This window comes from Hyperoodon ampullatus (assembly GCF_949752795.1).
Source record: "Hyperoodon ampullatus genome assembly, chromosome: 15".
Taxonomy (NCBI): domain Eukaryota; kingdom Metazoa; phylum Chordata; class Mammalia; order Artiodactyla; family Ziphiidae; genus Hyperoodon; species Hyperoodon ampullatus.
In genome coordinates this window covers 81838053-81856733 of record NC_136928.1, presented here as the reverse complement: position 1 = coordinate 81856733, position 18681 = coordinate 81838053, and the positions used below count along the sequence as shown (strand labels likewise).

Below are 18681 nucleotides of genomic sequence, written 5' to 3'. Positions count from 1 at the left end.
AGTTACTTCTTATGTAACATTTTGACTCAGCTAGTTGTGAGAGATCTCATTTTCCCATAGTAGGTTGTTTGGATCACGTTTTCTTCCTATTCTTAGGTGCACACACGTGTTTCTCACGGCTCTACTGATGCCTGAGTTTTAAATCATCATACACACATCCTAAAGAGTCAGTTAGCACTTCATCTGTATACCTTTAGGCTTCTGGCACTACGTGTCTTCAAAGATTATTTTGGAAAGTAAAAGAGTCTTAAAATGCCAACAAAGAGTGGCAGTATTTATAGTGTCTCCTTCCCTGTTTCAGTGATAGCTTCTCCATTAAAAGTTGGCATCAGTTTCAAGTACTGTTCTATACGTTTCCTTCAGAAGAATTCAAAATTTAACTGTCTTCCAATAAATGATTTCTAAATAAATTGATTTGTTTATTTGTATCTCCAGGTCTTTGTCTAATATTGCTGAGAAATATAATGAAAAGAATGAAGAAGGTACTTACTTTTTTTATGAATCAAATTCAAAGTGATTGTAAATGGTGGATTAAAAGATACAATAAATACAGGGAAGAAACTTTGAGAAATATACACATACACATATACATATACATATATACAAATTGTACCTTGTACCAGAATGTTTTATATGTATAATTATTTAATTATATCTCAAGGCTACTAAAAAACCTCAGTGACTTCCTACTGTGTGTAAAGGCCAGCCTGCTTTTTAGTTCCCAGCTCCTACTCACTAGCCATACTAGACCGTGAACTTCCTGGCAGCGCTGTGAGTGTACCGTCTATTCCAGTGCCTCAACCTTTGCTCACATTGGTCCTTCTACCTGAAGTGTTCCTTCCTTCTCACCCCCTAACTCCTTCTATCCCTGGCAAGTCCATCTTCATGCTTCAAGATGCAACATAAATGCCCTCTTCAGCCTCTCTTCACACCCACTCCCCAGCCCACCTCTTCCCAAACCAGAACCGATGACCCTGCCACAGCCACTCCTGTCCAGACTTCTCTTAGTTGTTTAAAACACTGAATCGTAACTAGCGGACTAAGCATGTCTATCCCTGTTAGGCCGCCAGTATTTGTAAAGTGCCTGGAGTATCTGCCGCATAGTGACTGCTGTGTAAATGACAGACAGGCAGACAAGTAGGTAGATTGCGAGCTTCTAGAGGGAAGGGCCATATCTTTTTTACTTTTTTTTTAATGTATCTTTAATATCTAGCAGAGTGACTGGACTAATATCCACTTAATAAAGTGTGGTAAATGCATGAATTCTTACATTCAATTCCAGTTTCTTAATGTTCTCACTAGGATTTATGTTCATTGTTTTATTTTTAATTTCAGCTTTTTTGAGGTATAATTGACATATAAACTTGTAAGATATTTAAAGTGTACATTGTAGCAATATGATGTGTTTGCATTGTGAAAGGATTCCCATGAAGTCAATTAACACATCCATCACCTCTCATATTTACCTTTTTGTATGTGTGAGAATATTTACGTTCTCTCTTAGTGCATTTCAGGTATACAATACAGTATTACCAACTATAGTCACCATGTTTTACATTAGAGCTTATTCATCTTATAGCTGAAAGTTTGTCTCCTTGTACCAATCTCGCCCTCTTTCCCGCACCCCTCAGCCCCTGGCAGCCACTGTTTTACTCTATTTCTATGAGTTTGACTTGTTTTTTAAGATTCCACATATATGTTCATTGGTTTCAGGAGCTTAGATTTAATGGTGGCAGTTAGTTTGTGTGTTCTTTCCAGAATATGTGCAGCATGCTTCTTTCTGCACATTGCTTCATGTTGGCTCCTACATAGAGTAAAAGGTTGGACAAGATGTTTTCTGACGTTAAAGGGCCTTCATAGACTGTGTAGACATTTAGAGTAAAGGATGCTTTGACATATTATCTTCCTGTGACCCTCAAAATAAACCTACAGTGTCAGCAGGGCAGGGATTGTGGTCCCCATTCTCTCTGCTCCCTAACTGTCCACTGTCCCCTGCCTTCCCACATCACTGATGAGGAGTTTAAGAAGTTATGACTCACTTAAGGTCAAAGAACCTTGTGTTCTATTCATTGTTATAGTTTTCCTTCTTCCTTGTAGCTCTTCTGGTAGTTGCCTGTCCTCTGTGGCTCTGTTGCTCTGTGGCCTACAAGGCCATAAGTAATGATTATATTGGCCAGTTGAAAGATTTTTAACTAGACATTGAAGGTAGACTATCTTCATTAGAGAATATATAAAAAATTCAGCCTTTCACTCAGCCATCCTCCTCCTGTCAGCCTTCCTTTCTTCAAACTTCCTCACTCTCTAAGCCTCTTTCCTGCTTTACCTTTAATTTCATTTTTTTCCTCCCTACTCTTCCCATCTCCCCACATGGATTGAATAAAAGAGTGAGGAGTGTAGTTTTAGGCTCGACTATGTATTCAATTCTGTTGTCTATCTCACCTTGACATCTTGAACACACACTCACTCCACCTGTCCAATGCAATCTACTTTCTTACTTATCTCTAGAGTCTTTGGATTTGGATTAGGCTTAGGAAGAACAGAAATAGGAGCTGATGAAACTAGAAGCCTGGTGCCATTGCACACATACAGCCACCGTTTGTTCCTTAATTCATGTATTCCTAGACATATTGGAGCACCGCCCTGTGCCAGGCACTGTGCTGGGATTTGGGTCAGGAGGAAGAGGCCTGATTGTGTAGTCTTCTACATAAACAAAATATGTCTTCTATTCTCAGGGGGATAATAGTCAAATCTAGGAGAAGCAGACATTTTTGGTTTTGGTATAATTTAGTTAGGGCCACAGTACAGGTAGGGACTCAGAGAAGGGAGTGAGGGCAGGTCGCTCAGCAGTTGTGTTAGAGCTTGGATACAGCAGCACCTCCCTCCGTAATCTCCAAGGGCTGGTATATAAATGCTGAGTCACATCAGTGAGTGGAGACTCAGAGGAACAGTGTGTGTTATAATAATGTGACATATTTGGTTAATAATCATGGATTTCGTTTCTTTCAGATAAGCCATGGTTTGATTTCAGAAAATGGTACCAAGTTATGAAGAAAGCTATTGATGAAAAAAAACAAAAATGGGAGGAAGCCAGGGCAAAGTATGTTATCTCTTCTAGTTTTAGATTTACCTACTTTATTTTCAAGTCTGTTACTTTACATTTGAAAGCTGAAGTTTCATCAGTTTAGACTCACCAGCACTGTGACATTTTTTCTAGAACTATTGACCCATCTATCCAAATTAACTTTTTTCTTCTTTCTATTACTATTAACTAAACTAATAATGTCCTTTTTTATTAATGTCCTCCGTCTGATCCAGGATCCAATCCAGGTACCATATTGTACTTAGTCATCAACTTTTTATGGTTCGCATGACTCCCTTCTGCATTTCTGATATTCCTCCCTCTTTCCTTTCTCAGAGTGGATCATTTCCCACCTGTGCTTCCCAATATTACAAAGATTACAAATGTCAACCTGTGACATATGTAATTGGAATGTTCCCCCCAAAAAAAGTTCCCTATAAAAATCAAAACAAAGGAAAGCAGAAAGACAGTAGTATACTTAATTCAGTCAGTCTCACTGTTTGACTTTGAGCTCTCATTCTGATGTGGGTCCATTGTGGTAGAGTGGAAAGAGCCTAGCGTTAGAGACAGACAGTGCGGGGCTTGAATCCTGATTGTGTTACAGCCAGCTGTTTGACTGTGGGCAAATGACTTACATTCTTAGCCTCAGTGCACTAAAACATAGCTCATAAATTTTCAGAGACACTATCTTATGTAATATAGGGTACATTGCTATAGATCTCTGATTTGAACGGTTTTATATCTATTCTTAGAACTTGGAGTCTCTGTGAGACTTTGAAGAAAAAGTTAACATCTCTCTACTTTATGTAAATTTACAATAGTACTCATTTGATCAAGTAATTTTATATCCCTTGAGAAAAGTCAGTGTTCCTCAAATTAGTTAAAATGATAATTCATTCAGCTCCAGTTTCCTCATCAATAAAATAGGGCTAGTAATGCCTGCCTTATACTCTTAACTAAGAACTAAATTTCAGTTTCTGCAGGTAGAATTAGATTATTTTTCCTCTAAATTTAGGAGAGCTTTTAAACAGAGAGACGGGCTTACGGGGATGAATAAAGTGCCGTGGGAGAGAGGATCCTTGCAAAAGGGGGAGAAGGTGCGCAGTTTCTTCCTGTTCAGGTTGGATAATGAGGGAGAAGCGGCAGGAGGTGAACTTCTAATGAAAGCCGCCGGCACCCGGGGAACTGGGTGGGCCCTTCCTCGTCCTTGTTGGAGAAGTCATCGGATCTCAGCAGGTATAAGAGTAGCAGCAAGAACAGAAGGTTATCCTGTGTTTTTAGGTTGTCCTGGAGCATCAGCCATTGGACCTTCATTTTTGGGGGCCAGCTGGGGTTGTCTTGACCGATACTGCGAGGCTAGGTATTCAGGGGCCATGCCACTTGGGCGTCTCAGTAGCGAATAGGCATTCGTGAACTCAAACTGGGCAACAGCTTACACTTCAGACATAGCTATTAGAGCCCAAACTCATGTTGCAGTGCTACAATCACCTGCACATCTAAGACTTCCTGACTTTTAGCTACTTTAAGGGAGAATTTAGTGACCAAAGAAAGTACGTCTAGTTTCAAAATGGCATTTTCCAGACAGACACCAGGCCCCAGGGAGGAGCTTGTCCAGGGGATCCATTATCAAGATCCTTCATAGAGTATGTGCTTTGGGCTGAGCGAGGTAACTTATGTAAGTCACTGCTGACGGACATGTGGGCACAGAGCCCCAGTGCGCGCTGATTACCTGGTTTACCCAACCCCACCTCCACTGTTGACGTAAGTTTCTAATATTCCTCTCTATTCTTCTGGACATCATCTTTCATATTGTCAGAAGTTATTAAGCATGGGTTCCTATGCAAGGGATTATGAAAAACACTAATAAACAGTAGTTGAAAGCCTAAAAACCCCTTTAGAGACTGCTTTGATGACTTCCAGTTTCCATGGAGATGTTGAGAAGAACATGGAGGAAAATTTCAAAGCACTTTTGCCAAAAATCTTTGCAGCCTTTTAGGTTAGGCAAAAATTTTCTTAGATATGATACCAAAAGCATGATTCATAAAAGAAAACAAAAGATGAATTAGACTTCATCAGAAAAAAGGATTTCTGTTCTTCAAAAGACCCTGTTAAGAGAAGCTACAGGATGGGAGAAAATATGTGTAAATCACATATCTGATAAAAGATTTGCATCTAGAATATATGAAGAATTCTCATACAGTAAGAAAACAATGCAGGTTTTTAAATGGGCAAAAGATTAAGTTCACACAAAAATCTATATATGAATATATGTAGATATATATACTTCATTCACTGTGGCCAAAAACTGGCAACGACCCAGATGCCCTTCAGCTGGTAAACAGATAAACAAACAGTAGCATATCTGTAAAATGGAATACTATTCAGCAATAAAAAGGAACAAACTTCTGATACATCCAGAAATATGAATGAATCCTAAATACAGTATGCTAATGAAAGACTCAAAAGGTTAGATATGGTCTAATTTCATTTATATGACATTCTGGAAAAGGCTAAACTATAGGGACAGAAAAACAGATCAGTGGTTGTCTGAGATCAACTTCAGTTGTGGGTATGGAGGGGGTTGACTCTCAAGAGGCATGAGAGATCTTTGGAGTGTGGAACTGTTCTGTAGATTAATCGTGGTGGTTACACAACTGTATGTGTTTATCCAAACTAGTGGAACTGTACACTGAACAGGGTCCGTTTTACTACATGTAAATTATACCTTAATTTCTAACAGTGGGGAAACAAATCACGTGGGGAGACTGGACAAACAAAGCATATAGGGCTTTGTGGCATCCTGGAGAAAATGTTAGGACTTTGTAGTGGACCTCTGTTTTTTGTAGCTTTTGTAGTTTTGGGAAGAGGTAAACAAAGTAAAGTAAATTTTTAAAGAAGGACTATCTAAACAGTATTATCATTTTAGATCGCCCACTTATCCCATCTTCTGGGCATATGACCCCAAGGAAGTAAGAGTGCCTCCTTGACTATAGCATAATTGCTACCTGTATGGGCGTTTATTATAAATACATAAGAAAATCTATCTAGATTAGGTATTCACAAGGAATTTTTAACAGTGGGTTTATCTAGGGCGTGGGATTAGACTGTTTAGGGAACTTCTTTATTATTAAGAGATTTTTTATCTTGAGTATGTTGTCACTTATTATTTGATAAAATAAATAACAAAAAGATATTTGAAAGAATCACAAATGAGAAGCTCTCTGAATATTTTAAATGTGGTATGGTTCATTAAAATTTAGTTCACCCATAATTTTCAGGAAGACCATCACCTATTAACCATGATTACACCTCTACCTCAGAAGGTGGGCACTTACAGTTAACTTTGTACAGGTTATCAGAATCAGAAGTACCACTAACTTCATCCTCAGCAGAGGGGCATTTGACCAAAGACAGGGAGGAACAGTTATTTCTTAGGTGGCTCCACTTTATGAGAACAGACAGCAGGGAATTCTATGGTAAGGGAAGCTGTTTCTGCATTTTGATGTAATTAATCGTCTCTTTGGGATCTTATGGCATCTGGGGAGGAGCCTATCTTTCTGTGGCCTTGCTGCCTCCTTCAGTGCTACTTGCCTACTCCTAGATCATAAGCTCTATATAGACATGTGTCAGTAGGTCATTCTAAGTCAGAGCTGTTACACGGGGTATCACGAATTTCAGACACTGCTTTAGAGAGTCTTCTTTGAAATGTGTTGAGGTCCATTTATTCTCCATCCTGCTCCAAATGTTTTTCTACCTTGTACAGGTATCTATGGAAAAGTGAAAAGCCACTCTACCACTCAGCGATTGACAGATCAGTGGTATATAAAAGAAGGGGTGAGCTGCATTTCCTCTTGTTAACGCCCAGTAACAACACAGTTGTAGAAAAGCTAAGTATCTTAACTTGAAAAGTAAATGCATATGTACTTTCTTCACTTCTTTAGGAAGTGTTCCAATGCACATCCAAAGAGACATCATCCTCTGCAAGAAATGTCCATAGGAATCTTATCTATTTATTTCAGGAACATTGCATTATTCAAAACAGAACTTAAGCTTCCACCAAAATCTAAAATGCCATATATCTATGACTTTCAGAACTCTTTATCTGGAGAACTGCCTTTAGGTTTTTTTGTTCACTCTTTTTTTCTTTTTAATTGTGGTAAAATATACATAACCTAAAATTCACCTTTTTAAAGCCTTTTTAAGTAGTTCCTTGACATCCCTCATCCACTGTCAGTTTTCCCTAGTGTTATGCTCTTATATCACCATGGTACATTTGTCAAAACTAAGAAACTAACATTGGTACATTACTATCAAGTAAACTACAGACTTTATTCGTGATTTAACATTCGTTTTTATTTTATTCCTTTTCTTTCTTCCTTCATTTCCAGAAATGGTCGTGAGTCTACAAAAACAATTTAGCACACTGGTTGATTCAACACCAACTGTTGAAAAAAAAAGCCCTTCAAGTTTTCAGTTCAGCTGGACCGAAGAGGGCAGTGATAGAACTTGTTTCCATGGGCATAGCCTCCAGGGAGTCCTGAAGCAGAAAGGCCAGTCACTGATGACCAAGAATTCCCTCTATTGGCTGAGTACTCAGAAATTCTGTAAAAGGTATGTGATGCTCTTAGAAATGACAGGATAAAAAAACATGATGAAACTTCTAGTTTGGCCTGAAGTAGTATTCTTTTCTAACTAAAAAAAGGCCATGTATAATTTAAAGGAGTTGGTTGTAGTAAGAGCCAGATAGGTTATTTGTTGGAATTAGAATCAGGACACTCAGAATTACACACTGAGTATTGTTTAAGGGATGGGGGTGTTGACTAACCTCACGGTGATAATCATTTCACAACACACACATGTGTCAAACCATCATGTCGGACTCCTTAAACTCACATACGTTGTATGTCAGTAATATCTCAATAAAGCTGGAAGAAGTTTTAGATTATAAAGACTTTTCTGATTGTAACCTTATATTTTTATATTAATCTCATTCCCACATTGACATAGGAATTGTCTGTAAGGCACATTCCCATAGTTAAGAGGACGTGCTCGTGAATCCAGCTGTTCACATCCCAGCCCTGCCGCTCGCTCATGTGGGCAGGTTATTTACCATCTACAGCTCTGTTGCCCTGATGGTAAAAGCAGGGTATGGTACTGACCCTCCTCCCCTGCTCAAAACCTCTAGCAGCTCCCATCTCATTCCGAGTGAAGTCAGGAGACCCCGTGGGGCCTGCCAGCCCCGCTCTTCTCTGCCCTCCCCACTCCTCCGCTTGCCATGCTCGCCACCCAGGTTCACACCGGCCTCTTGGCCGTTCCTGGAGCTTGCCAGCCACACTCCCCGCGCAGGCCTTGGCACGTGTTATACCTTCAGCCTGGAATGCTCTTCCGCCGTGTGTCTACAGGGGCTCACTTCTTTCAGGTTTTTGTTCAAATTTCACTTCCTCGGAGAGGCCTTTCTTAGCCATCCTGTCTAAAGTATCACAGCTCCGCCCTCACACCCACACACACCTCATCACTCTCTAACCCCCCTGCCTATCTTTTTTTCTTATAGCTTTTGTCACTATTGAATGTATTATATTATTATATATATATAACATATTATTATATATTTATTACATTATTATATATTTATTTATATTATTATACACACACTAGAATGTCAGGTCCTTGAGTGCAGGGACTCTGTCTTATTTAATGAAAAATCTCAGAGACTAGGACAGTGCGTAGCACATAGTAGGTGCTCACCAAGTATTTGTTGAATGAATGAATGGAAAATAGAAGCTGCCTCATAGGGTTTTCATGAGAATTAAATGAGATGTATGGTGTCTGTCACATAGTAAATACTCGATAAATGATAACTATGATCATTTTTTTAAACAAAACTAGTTTTCTGTTGAAGAGTTTAACTTCCTGAGTTGAGTATCAATCAAGATAAATAAAATGTAGAAAATACAGTAGAAGATAATAAAAGGAAGTTATCTGTATTAAAATTTACTGCTCAAAAAAACTTTAGCCGAGTCTAGAATGGTTAAGGAGTATAACTGTCTTAATAGCAACCACGAAAGGCCAGAATCCCAACCTCCAGTCAGCTCCGCATCTGGAGTGATACAGGCCTTTGAGCAGTCAGTTCAATGGCTTTTTAAGATTTAAGATTTCGGGCTTCCCTGGTGGCGCACTGGTTGAGAGTCCGCCTGCCGATGCAGAGGACACGGGTTCATGCCCTGGTCCAGGAAGATCCCGCATGCCGCGGAGCGGCTGGGCCCGTGAGCCATGGCCGCTGAGCCTGCGCGTCCGGAGCCTGTGCTCCGCGACGGGAGAGGCCACAACAGTGAGAGGCCCGCGTACCGCAAAAAAAAAAAAAAAAAAAAAAAAAGATTTAAGGTTTCGTCGAGAGGTGGAGAAAAGGCTGTAGTCCTGTCCCGCTACAGGGGCCCACACACAGGACCGGGAAGTTAGGACGTGGCGTGCTGGTGCTGTTCTGTCTGCAGAGTCAGCCTGGGGAAGTTAGAGGGGAGCCTGTACCCTACACTTTTCACATCTCATGATCAGTGGACTTTTGGATGTTCCTCATGGGTTTAATACTGTAATTAAAGATAGTTAGTTACAAATAGACCTTGGTATAGTCAGAGATGAAACAACCAAGATATTTTTCTCTGCAGGAATTACAAGGCTAGAACACCAAACCATGTAGACAAATAATTTTATGATCCCATGATTTTATGCACCAAAATTATCCGTCAAATCACCTTGCCTATTTAGACCATAGCCTAGAACCACAGAGTAAGCAAAAAAGGGTTCAGCTAACCTATAAAAAGGTCACTAAGTCCATGACTAAAGCTTATACACTTTTCTCAGAAAGCTCACTCGGAGCCTGCTTACTCTGCCTGGAGGTGTGTTCTGTCAGGCTGAGTTGTCTGATTTCCAAATTCCTCATCATCAAAAGAAACAGAGTAGGCAGGAGACTGAGAGGTGTCTGCTGATAAGCGTCTTGACAGCAAATATAAATGATATTCATTTGACAGACAATAGAGGAACCAGCATCAGAAGCAGAAGCAGACAAAAGAACTCAAATTACAGTGGTCTGAAGTTCATTCATGACACACAATAGCTCCACAGAACTAAATAAACCAGACCATGTCTCAGCTTTAACACAGAGCGTGTGCCCAAATTGTGTGCATCCTCTCTAGATTTGTTTTTCTTACCTGTCTTTTCTAATATTTCCACAATAAAAGTGGACAGGTTGTCACAATATGATTGTAAAGGCTTTAACAAACATGCTGAATATACCTTGCTTAATAATAACCAAATAATGTATAACTCAGTTTTAAAAGATTTCCATCCAAAATGGTCACAATGAAATGTTTTGATGCTTAAGAGAGCAGATCTTCAGCTACATGGAGAATTTTGTTACACAGAAGGACTCATTTTTGCGGGTTCAGAAGAGACAAACATTGTACTATAAAATAATTTTGAGAACACTCAGGCCTCGAGAACTAAGCAGAGAGAGGCCGCAAGAGCACTTCAGATACTCGAAGGTGTTTATCCTTCTTCTCTGAGGCGGAGCCAACAATCTTTATGAATTTAAATGATTATATATTATATTTGGTTTTATCACTTAAAACTTTAGGAAAATTTAAACTTTCTGAGTTTATGATAAGGAATGTAATCCTTAAAAGATATTGTTATTGATTCAACTTAGAAATAAAAAGTCTTACTGCAGCAGATACTTCGTATGCCTTTTTTTAGCTTTCTGTTGTAAAAATAGAGTTTTCCTTATGGTCCCTAGACAAGAGAACAATATTTTTACCCTTTTTGTTGGTAATATTTTGTCTGAAAGAATCTCTCTTAATATAGCTAAAATTAAAAATTAGAAAAGAAGAAAAGCAAGAGGGCACCATAAATGACTTATATTTGATTTCCATTAAACCAGTCAATGCACAAACAGTTGAGGCTTTTAAATTTCCTACTGGTGAACATAGTCGGGTATTAGCTTTTTTGTGTATTATTAAAATAGGCTTAAGATTTTAAGTGAAAATTTAAAAATCAATTTTAAAGGAATGTAGGGAAAGTGAACATTTTTGAGCCCTTACTATGTGCCAACCATTGGTTAAGTGCTTCATATATATTCTCATGCAATCCTCTTTTCCATTCTATGAGGTGGTACTGTTATTTTTTCCTATTTTACAGATGAAAGAACCAAGAGTAGTTACCCATAGTCACAACTGATGGGTGGCAAACTTCGTGGTGCAAATAGAAACATTCCTTCAGGAATTTAGGGCCATATATGTTATATAAATCATAGTATCTATACATTTATATCCTCTGTGTACTGTTCACTTGTTTTTGACAACTTTTTCTCCTGGAAAATTTCAGTTGCACTCAGAAGTAGAGAGCACGGCATCCTGAACGCCCCTGTACCCGTAGCCACCCCACATCAGCAGTTGTCTACATGGCTAGACTTGCTTCCCCCATGCCCCAACTCCTTCACCCCTCTGCTCCCAGATTATTTGGAAGAAAATTCCATACATTGTAATTTTCTTAAATAAAACCATGATGCCATTAATCAGACATAAAAAACTAATAGTAATTCCTTAATCTCATCAAACATGCAGCCAACGTCTAGATTTTCCCGATTGTCACGTAATTTTTTTAAATAACTCAGAATCCAAATAAAGTCCATACATTGCAGGTGGTAGAGATATCCCTTAAGTGCTTTAATTCATAAATTCCCCCTTTATCTCTTCTTTTTTCCCCCTTGCAGTTTACTTACTGAGTAATCCAGGTCATGTGTCCTGTACAGTTTCCCATAGTCTAGATTTTACTGATTACAGCCCATGATACCACTTAAGGTGTTCTCCTGTCCCCCTGCTTATACCTTGATAGAGTTAGAGATTGATAGAGTTAGTTAGCAGTTTTAATTAGTGTTTTAGAGATTTGATGGTAGTGAGAGATTTGATCAGATTCAGGTTCTACTACTTTAAAATAAGCAAAATTGCTTTGTAAACTCTTCTTTCTATAATTCATACAGAATTGCAACATACATTATTAAGCCTCATGACTTCTTTTGGATGGGAGTCGGGGATTACTTTTTTTCTTCTGTTTGTTTTAAAATATGTCCAGAATCTCTCCCTGTCTGCTTTTGTTTGCCTTGACCATGATAAGAAGAGGGGGGCCCACCTGGAGTGGAAGAAGTCATGAGACCTGGCTCTGTACCACCTGTGTCCCATTTCATGGTGGCCAGGGACAGTGCTGAAATCTTTTTTCTTTATAAAATTTAGGATTCCTTCCAAATTGTTCTGTTTTCTTCCAGCTCAGAGTACTATTTTAAGCCTAACCATACATCTTTTTTAAGTTATTTGGGGGATGTTCAAGGGATGGATGCATACGTTTCTAAAAGACCTTTAAATGTAGTGTCTTCCTTTTTCTTCCCCTTCTAGCTATTGTAAGCATGTGACAACCTATGAAGAATCAAATTTTTCTCTGAGTTATCAGTTTATACTAAATCTCTTCTCCTTCTTGCTAAGAATAAAGACCTCCCTTCTCCATGAAGAAGTGAGCTTAATAGAAAAGAGACTTTTTAAAGCAAAATACAGTACAACAAAAAAGAAATCTTCAAGATCCAGGAAAGCAAGAAAATGTTGAGAAAAATGAAATGGAAACTTTCTGGGGAAAATATTTTAATAGTGACAGTAATGTCAAATTGTAATATAACATTACAGAGACTGGTGAAAAATAGAATTTTGTTGCAAGCATGTACATACATAGAAATATATATATCAAACCACTTATTAAAATGTATATTAGGGGGCTTCCCTGGTGGCGCAGCGGTTGAGAGTCCGCCTGCCGATGCAGGGGACGCGGGTTCGTGCCCCGGTTCCGGGAAAATCCCACATGCCGCGGAGCGGCTGGGCCCGTGAGCCATGGACGCTGAGCCTGCGCGTCCGGAGCCTGTGCTCCACAACGGGAGAGACCACAACAGTGAGAGGTCCGCTTACCGCAAAAAAAAAAAATAAATGAATGAATGAATTTTAAAAATGTATATTAGAAAACAGATGAAATTTGTTTGAATTTATTTTTTAAATTATGAATGTTCTCATTGTTAAAATAATAATGTGTAAATGGTATCCAGGAATTTGTATTCATTGTATTTTAAAGCTAAATTTTCTTTTTAAACTAGATCACTTCCTTAACTCTTTATATCCCAGAATAAATCCCAGATGGATCAAAGATCTAAACATTATAATCTTTTATATATACATATATAAAGTATTAGAAGAAAACAAGTGTGAATGCTGTGATGATATTGGATTGGGGAAGGACTTTCTTAGATGTCTCAAAACCAGAAACCAAAAGGAAAAGATTGATAATGTGACTACAAAGTCAAAGGCAAATGACAAACTGGGAAAATATATTTGTAGTATATGATGGACAAAGGAGTAATTCCTTTAATGTATCAATGCCACTTGCAAAGCAGTAGGAAAAAGATAAGCCAAACAAGGGATATGAAAAGATAGCTTTCTGAAAAAAAAAAAAAAAAAAAAGACCAAGCTAAAAAACATGATAGGATACTCAACCTCACTCATATTAATACAAATTATGGAGATATTATTTCCCACATATTAGATTGGCAAAGATTATAAAGGTTTATAATACCTGGTGAGGATATTGGAAAATGAGGCATTCTGATTCATAGTTCATTTATTCATGCAATAAACACTTACTGAGCAACTTCTGTATGTTCCAGGTACATGCTAGACCCTGGAGGTACAGGACTGAACAAGGCCTTTAAAGATCATCTATTCTAATTGGGCAGGGACAAATAGTCCACAAATAAATAATATTTGGGGTAATGAAGTGTAATGAAGAAAAAGTAAAGGGTAAGTGATCAGGTGGGCCATTTGGTAAAAAGTAATTGACGGAGGACCCTCTGGGGAGGTGACATTTGAGCCGAGACCAACCTGTATGAAGTACAATCAAGGGAGTAAGCCATGTAGCCATCCAGAGGAAGATCATTCCAGGCAGAGGAAACACGCCAAGGCTCTGAGGCAGGAGTACGCTTGATGGATTCAGGGAATAGCAAATCGTTTGGGTCAGCTGGAGTTTTGGGGTTGAAGGGGAGAGAGGTAACAGATGGCTTGGAAGAGGTTGCCTTCAAGGCCATGATAAGGGCTTTGGCTTTTGTCCCAAGTGTGTCACAGGAAGCCATTGGACATTTTTGAGCAAAAGAAAGATGTGATCCAACCTATGTCAAAAGGATCAGCTTCAGTTCTTCAATGTAGGAATCATCAGCATATAAGTAATATTTTAAAACGGTGAGAGTAGATGGGGTCTCCTAGGCAGTTAGTATAGAGAGAAAAGCTTTTCATAGATGCTCTTCAGGAAGTTGAACAAGTTCCCATCTACCTTAGTTTGCTGAGAGGTTTTGGTCAGGAATTGATGTTGATTTTTTTTTCAAATGCTTTTCCTGCATCTATGAGATGCAGGTTTTTCTTTTTTAGCCAGTTAATATGGTAGTTTACACTAAATTACAAATGTTAAACCAACCTTAGATTCCTAGGATAAACCCCACTTAGTCATGATCTATTATCCTTTGAAAGTACTGTTGAATTTAATTTGCTGAAATTTTGTTAAGAAATTTCGCATCCATGTTCATAAGGAATGTTGTTCTGTAGCTTTCTTTTCTTGTGATTTCTTTATCCAGTTTTGGTATCAGAGTAATGCTGTAATCACAGAATGAGTTATGAAGCATCCCCTTCTCTTCTTGTTTGTTTTCCAGAAGCATTTGTGTTGGGTTCTTCCTTTCATATAGGAGGTGCTCAATGCATGCTATTACTGTTGCAGTAATCCCCCTCTTCCCTTTCAGGCAGTAGGTGGATAAGCTTTTCCTGTGGTTGAGTAGTTTTTAGATGTGAGCGCACTCACTCAGGGAAGTAACACTTCTTTATTAGGCTTAAATGTAACTCATAAGGTTGAAATGCATGCAAAACCTTATTTTTTTTTTCAGTTTGTGGGTGCTGAAAACTTTTTATAGCTTTGAGCAATCTGTCTCAATATTTTTAAGTGTATGGAACTTGTTAGCAGATAGTGAAGTGAAGCTTATCTGGGTCTGGATTGGGAAAGTTTTCTTTGTGGGAAGGTTTTCAACTATAAATTCAGTTTGTTTAATATCTATAGGGTTATTCAGGTTATCTCTTTTTGAGAAAGCTTTGCTCTTCAAAGGACACTGTTATGAAAATGAAAATTTAAACCACTGGCTGGGGGAAAATATTTGCAAAAAAATAGTTTACCAAAAACAAGCCCTGACAAAAGGCTTGTATCTGTATAAATCTTACAATTCAATAATAAGAAAGCAAACAACCCAATTAAAAATGGGCAGAAGATTTGAGCCGACACTTCACCAGAGAAAATACACAGAGAACAAATAAGCCCTTGAAAGATGCTCAACATCATTAGTTATTAGGAAAAAGTAAGTTAAAACCAGAAGGAGATACCACTACACACACAGTGGAATGGCTTAAATTTTAGAAGACTGCCCATAGTAAGTGTTGGCAAGGATTTGGAGCAACTGGTGCTCCCAACTGCTGATGGGAATGTAAAATGGTACAACCATTTTAGAAAACAGGTTGGTAGTTTCTGAAAAGTGAAAAATATATCTACTATATGATCCAGCCATTCCACTACTAGGTGTCTACCCAGGAAAAATAAAAGCATTTTCCACACAAAGACTTGTACACAGATATTCTTAGCAACTTTGAGATCACCAAAAAAAGTAAACAACCCAAATGGCCATCAACAGGTGAATGGATGTGGTGTATATCCATACAAGGGAATACTACTTAGCTATAAAGAGAGACGAGCTATTGAAACAAGTGACAACACTCTGCTCAGGGGTGGGACTGGGGCGAGTATATAAGAAGCATGTCTTTCTATAACTTAAAACATTACTCTCCAAAGATCTGAACTGGAAAATTATTTGAATATGAATTTTATGGAATCAACACCATGATTTGAAGTGCTATGGTACTTCAGTTGAGTAAAGAGTTGAATTTGCTAACAAGCGCTCCAGGTGATTCTGATACACCTGGAGGGCTAAGCTCATGACCATGCAAAGATAGCATGCATGTGCTGAAATTGAGTTAAATTTCGTATTTTTAGTTGTCTTAGATCATCAAAACATCTCGGAAAGCACAGCTGTGAAACACACTCATTAAGCACCTATCTACTTATTGAACATTTTACACGGTTTCTCATTTGATGTATTTAGATAAATCTATCCATCTACAACTACAGCAATTAAAGGTTTCATCACAGTAGATTAAAGCAAAAACTTTAAACGTGTTAAAATTTTTCTTTAAAAATTTAAATCCGGTGAAAATACAATGAGCGTCTTTTCCCACGAGAATACAGAACAGTATCCCAAATGGTTCATTAGTCTACAGGAATAGCTCATACGTGTTGAACGTAGTTCTGTTGGTTTGGGGTTTTTTGTTTTTTAATCCTTCAAAAAATGCAGGTCTCTTTAGGCAGTGTGAGATTCTGTGTTAGACTTAAAAGGAATGGGAGTGTCTCCTACCTGCCAGCTTTGGCTTCTCTTGCCTGGGATCAATCAACATTGTTATGGGAACATAATGATTGTTCCCAGGGCAGGAGCCTTATCTCACCTGAAGGGTAGCATTTCCCTCTGGCCGGGAAGCAGCAGACCTGTCACTGCCACTCAGAAGTGGCACTTCTATAGCCCAAAGGAAGGAGCCCGAACACTGACCTGCAGAGTGTCTATGGTCCTTTGTTATCTCTTTGGGACTTTTCCCCCCTCCACTGGCACAAAGCCACCTAGGGGGAAAAAAAAGAAGTACTAATTCCACCCTACGTTGACACAGAAAGCTATACTGCTTAGAAGGAAAGAAGAAGCATTACTTCCGAGTCTCAAGGAAAACCTTGAATAGAATTTCCAAAGTATGGTGGCTATAAAATTCTGTTGAGTTATTAAATATTGCAGATAAAAGTGTGTATTTTTATCTTGAGTATTTAGCCGGTGACTTTTTAACATTTAAAATGCCTTTGCATTCTTGAAAGCCGAGTAAATTCACACAGTATTGTCTCACAAAGTGTTTTCAAGAAGCCCTTAGGGCTTCCCTGGTTGCGCAGTGGTTGAGAGTCCGCCTGCCGATGCAGGGCACACGGGTTCGTGCCCCGGTCCGGGAAGATCCCACATGCCGCGGAGCGGCTGGGCCCGTGAGCCATGGCCGCTGAGCCTGCGCGTCCAGAGCCTGTGCTCCACAACGGGAGAGGCCGCAACAGTGAGAGGCCTGCGTACCGCAAAAAAAAAAAAAAAGAAGCCCTTAGTGTATGTTCCCTTGTGAAGTATTTAAGCATAAAGTGATTTCAGTGCCAGACTTACCTGATAATACACTATGACTTGAGAAGAACTTACAAAAGAGTCCTTTATTGACTATAAATTAAGAACCTGCTATTTTAGCTGACTTGGCCTTTTGCCCTCTGCAACAATGATTTCCTTCTGGAACAATTATTGAATATCAAATATCCATAAAACATGTAAGGTACATGTTTTATGGATATTTGAGTTGAACAGGGTGACTCACAGATATTCCCAAAGGAATTTTTAAGTTAGAATACCACTTAAATGTAATTATCTTTTGTCACCACTGTTGTCCACGTTAATTCAGATTAAGTGATTAAGTTAAACATTACCTAAAATGAAAAAGATGGTCTCTGGATTTTAAAACTCCCAAAGTTAAAGTAGGAAAAATGTGTGCTTTACCATGTTAGAGGATAAGAAAATGTTATAAAACATGTTTACTGACTTTCACCTTTCTCTTCTTAGAAATTCACACCAGAAATAAAAGTCTCCCTGGCAAGGTCTCTGCTTCGGGTCCCTGGCACCCTAAGCAGTCAGCCTGCTGGGGCCCTCAGGCAGGGGCCAGCCCCTCGCCACGCCCATCTAGCCACAACGTCTTTCTCAAAGTGCAGCCCAGGGATCTGCGTCTGATCAAGACGGGGCTCCCCTGCCTGCCCCCTCCTCACCACTGCCTGAGGATCAGAGTGGGTGGGTTGGACTCAGAGTCTGCATTTTATCCCCTGGCACCCCACCGCCCATCCCCAGGCGCAGAGGGTAGGGACTACCCCCCCGCCACCTGCCTCCACCTCCCCGACCCCAGCCTACTTCAGTCGCCCCTCTGTCTGAAAAGACATCAAGGGGAGCTCCGTTCTTTCAGTTCCTCTGCACCCACAGCGCCTCCTGTTTTTGGCATTTAGTATAGCCTGATGCGGCGTGTGTCCTGTTGTCCTAACTAGGCAGGAAGTTGGAGACTGGGGGCCATTTCTCATGGCTCCATATAGAACCCTACATCCAGTGTTTGTTTAATAAATGTCTTTGATGAAAGTAATGATGATAAAAAAAGGAAAATTACAAAAAGCTTCCTACTTTCTTATCAGTTACCACAGTGCAATGATCACTACTTAATGAATGAACTTAGTTGTCTGCCTTGCAAATGTTGGTTTGGAATCAAACTGAAGTACTTTTCAGACAGAAGCGGGAAAGAAATGGGCATGACTTTTGCCCACAGCCTGCCTGTGGCCTCATC

At 39.2% G+C, this 18681-nt stretch overlaps 1 protein-coding gene across 1 annotated transcript in view; it reads left to right on the top strand.

Annotated features, from left to right (window-relative positions):
• Positions 1-13858, top strand: part of TAF1B (TATA-box binding protein associated factor, RNA polymerase I subunit B) — a 60050-nt gene extending 46192 nt beyond the window's left edge. The window contains exons 11-15 of the mRNA XM_079721313.1: positions 436-482; positions 3007-3097; positions 6843-6913; positions 7468-7690; positions 12517-13858. Of these exons, the coding sequence (XP_079577439.1) occupies positions 436-482; positions 3007-3097; positions 6843-6913; positions 7468-7690; positions 12517-12721 (637 nt within the window). The 3' untranslated portion in view covers positions 12722-13858. The remainder of the gene's footprint in view (positions 1-435; positions 483-3006; positions 3098-6842; positions 6914-7467; positions 7691-12516) is intronic.
• Positions 13859-18681: the final 4823 nt, after the last annotated feature.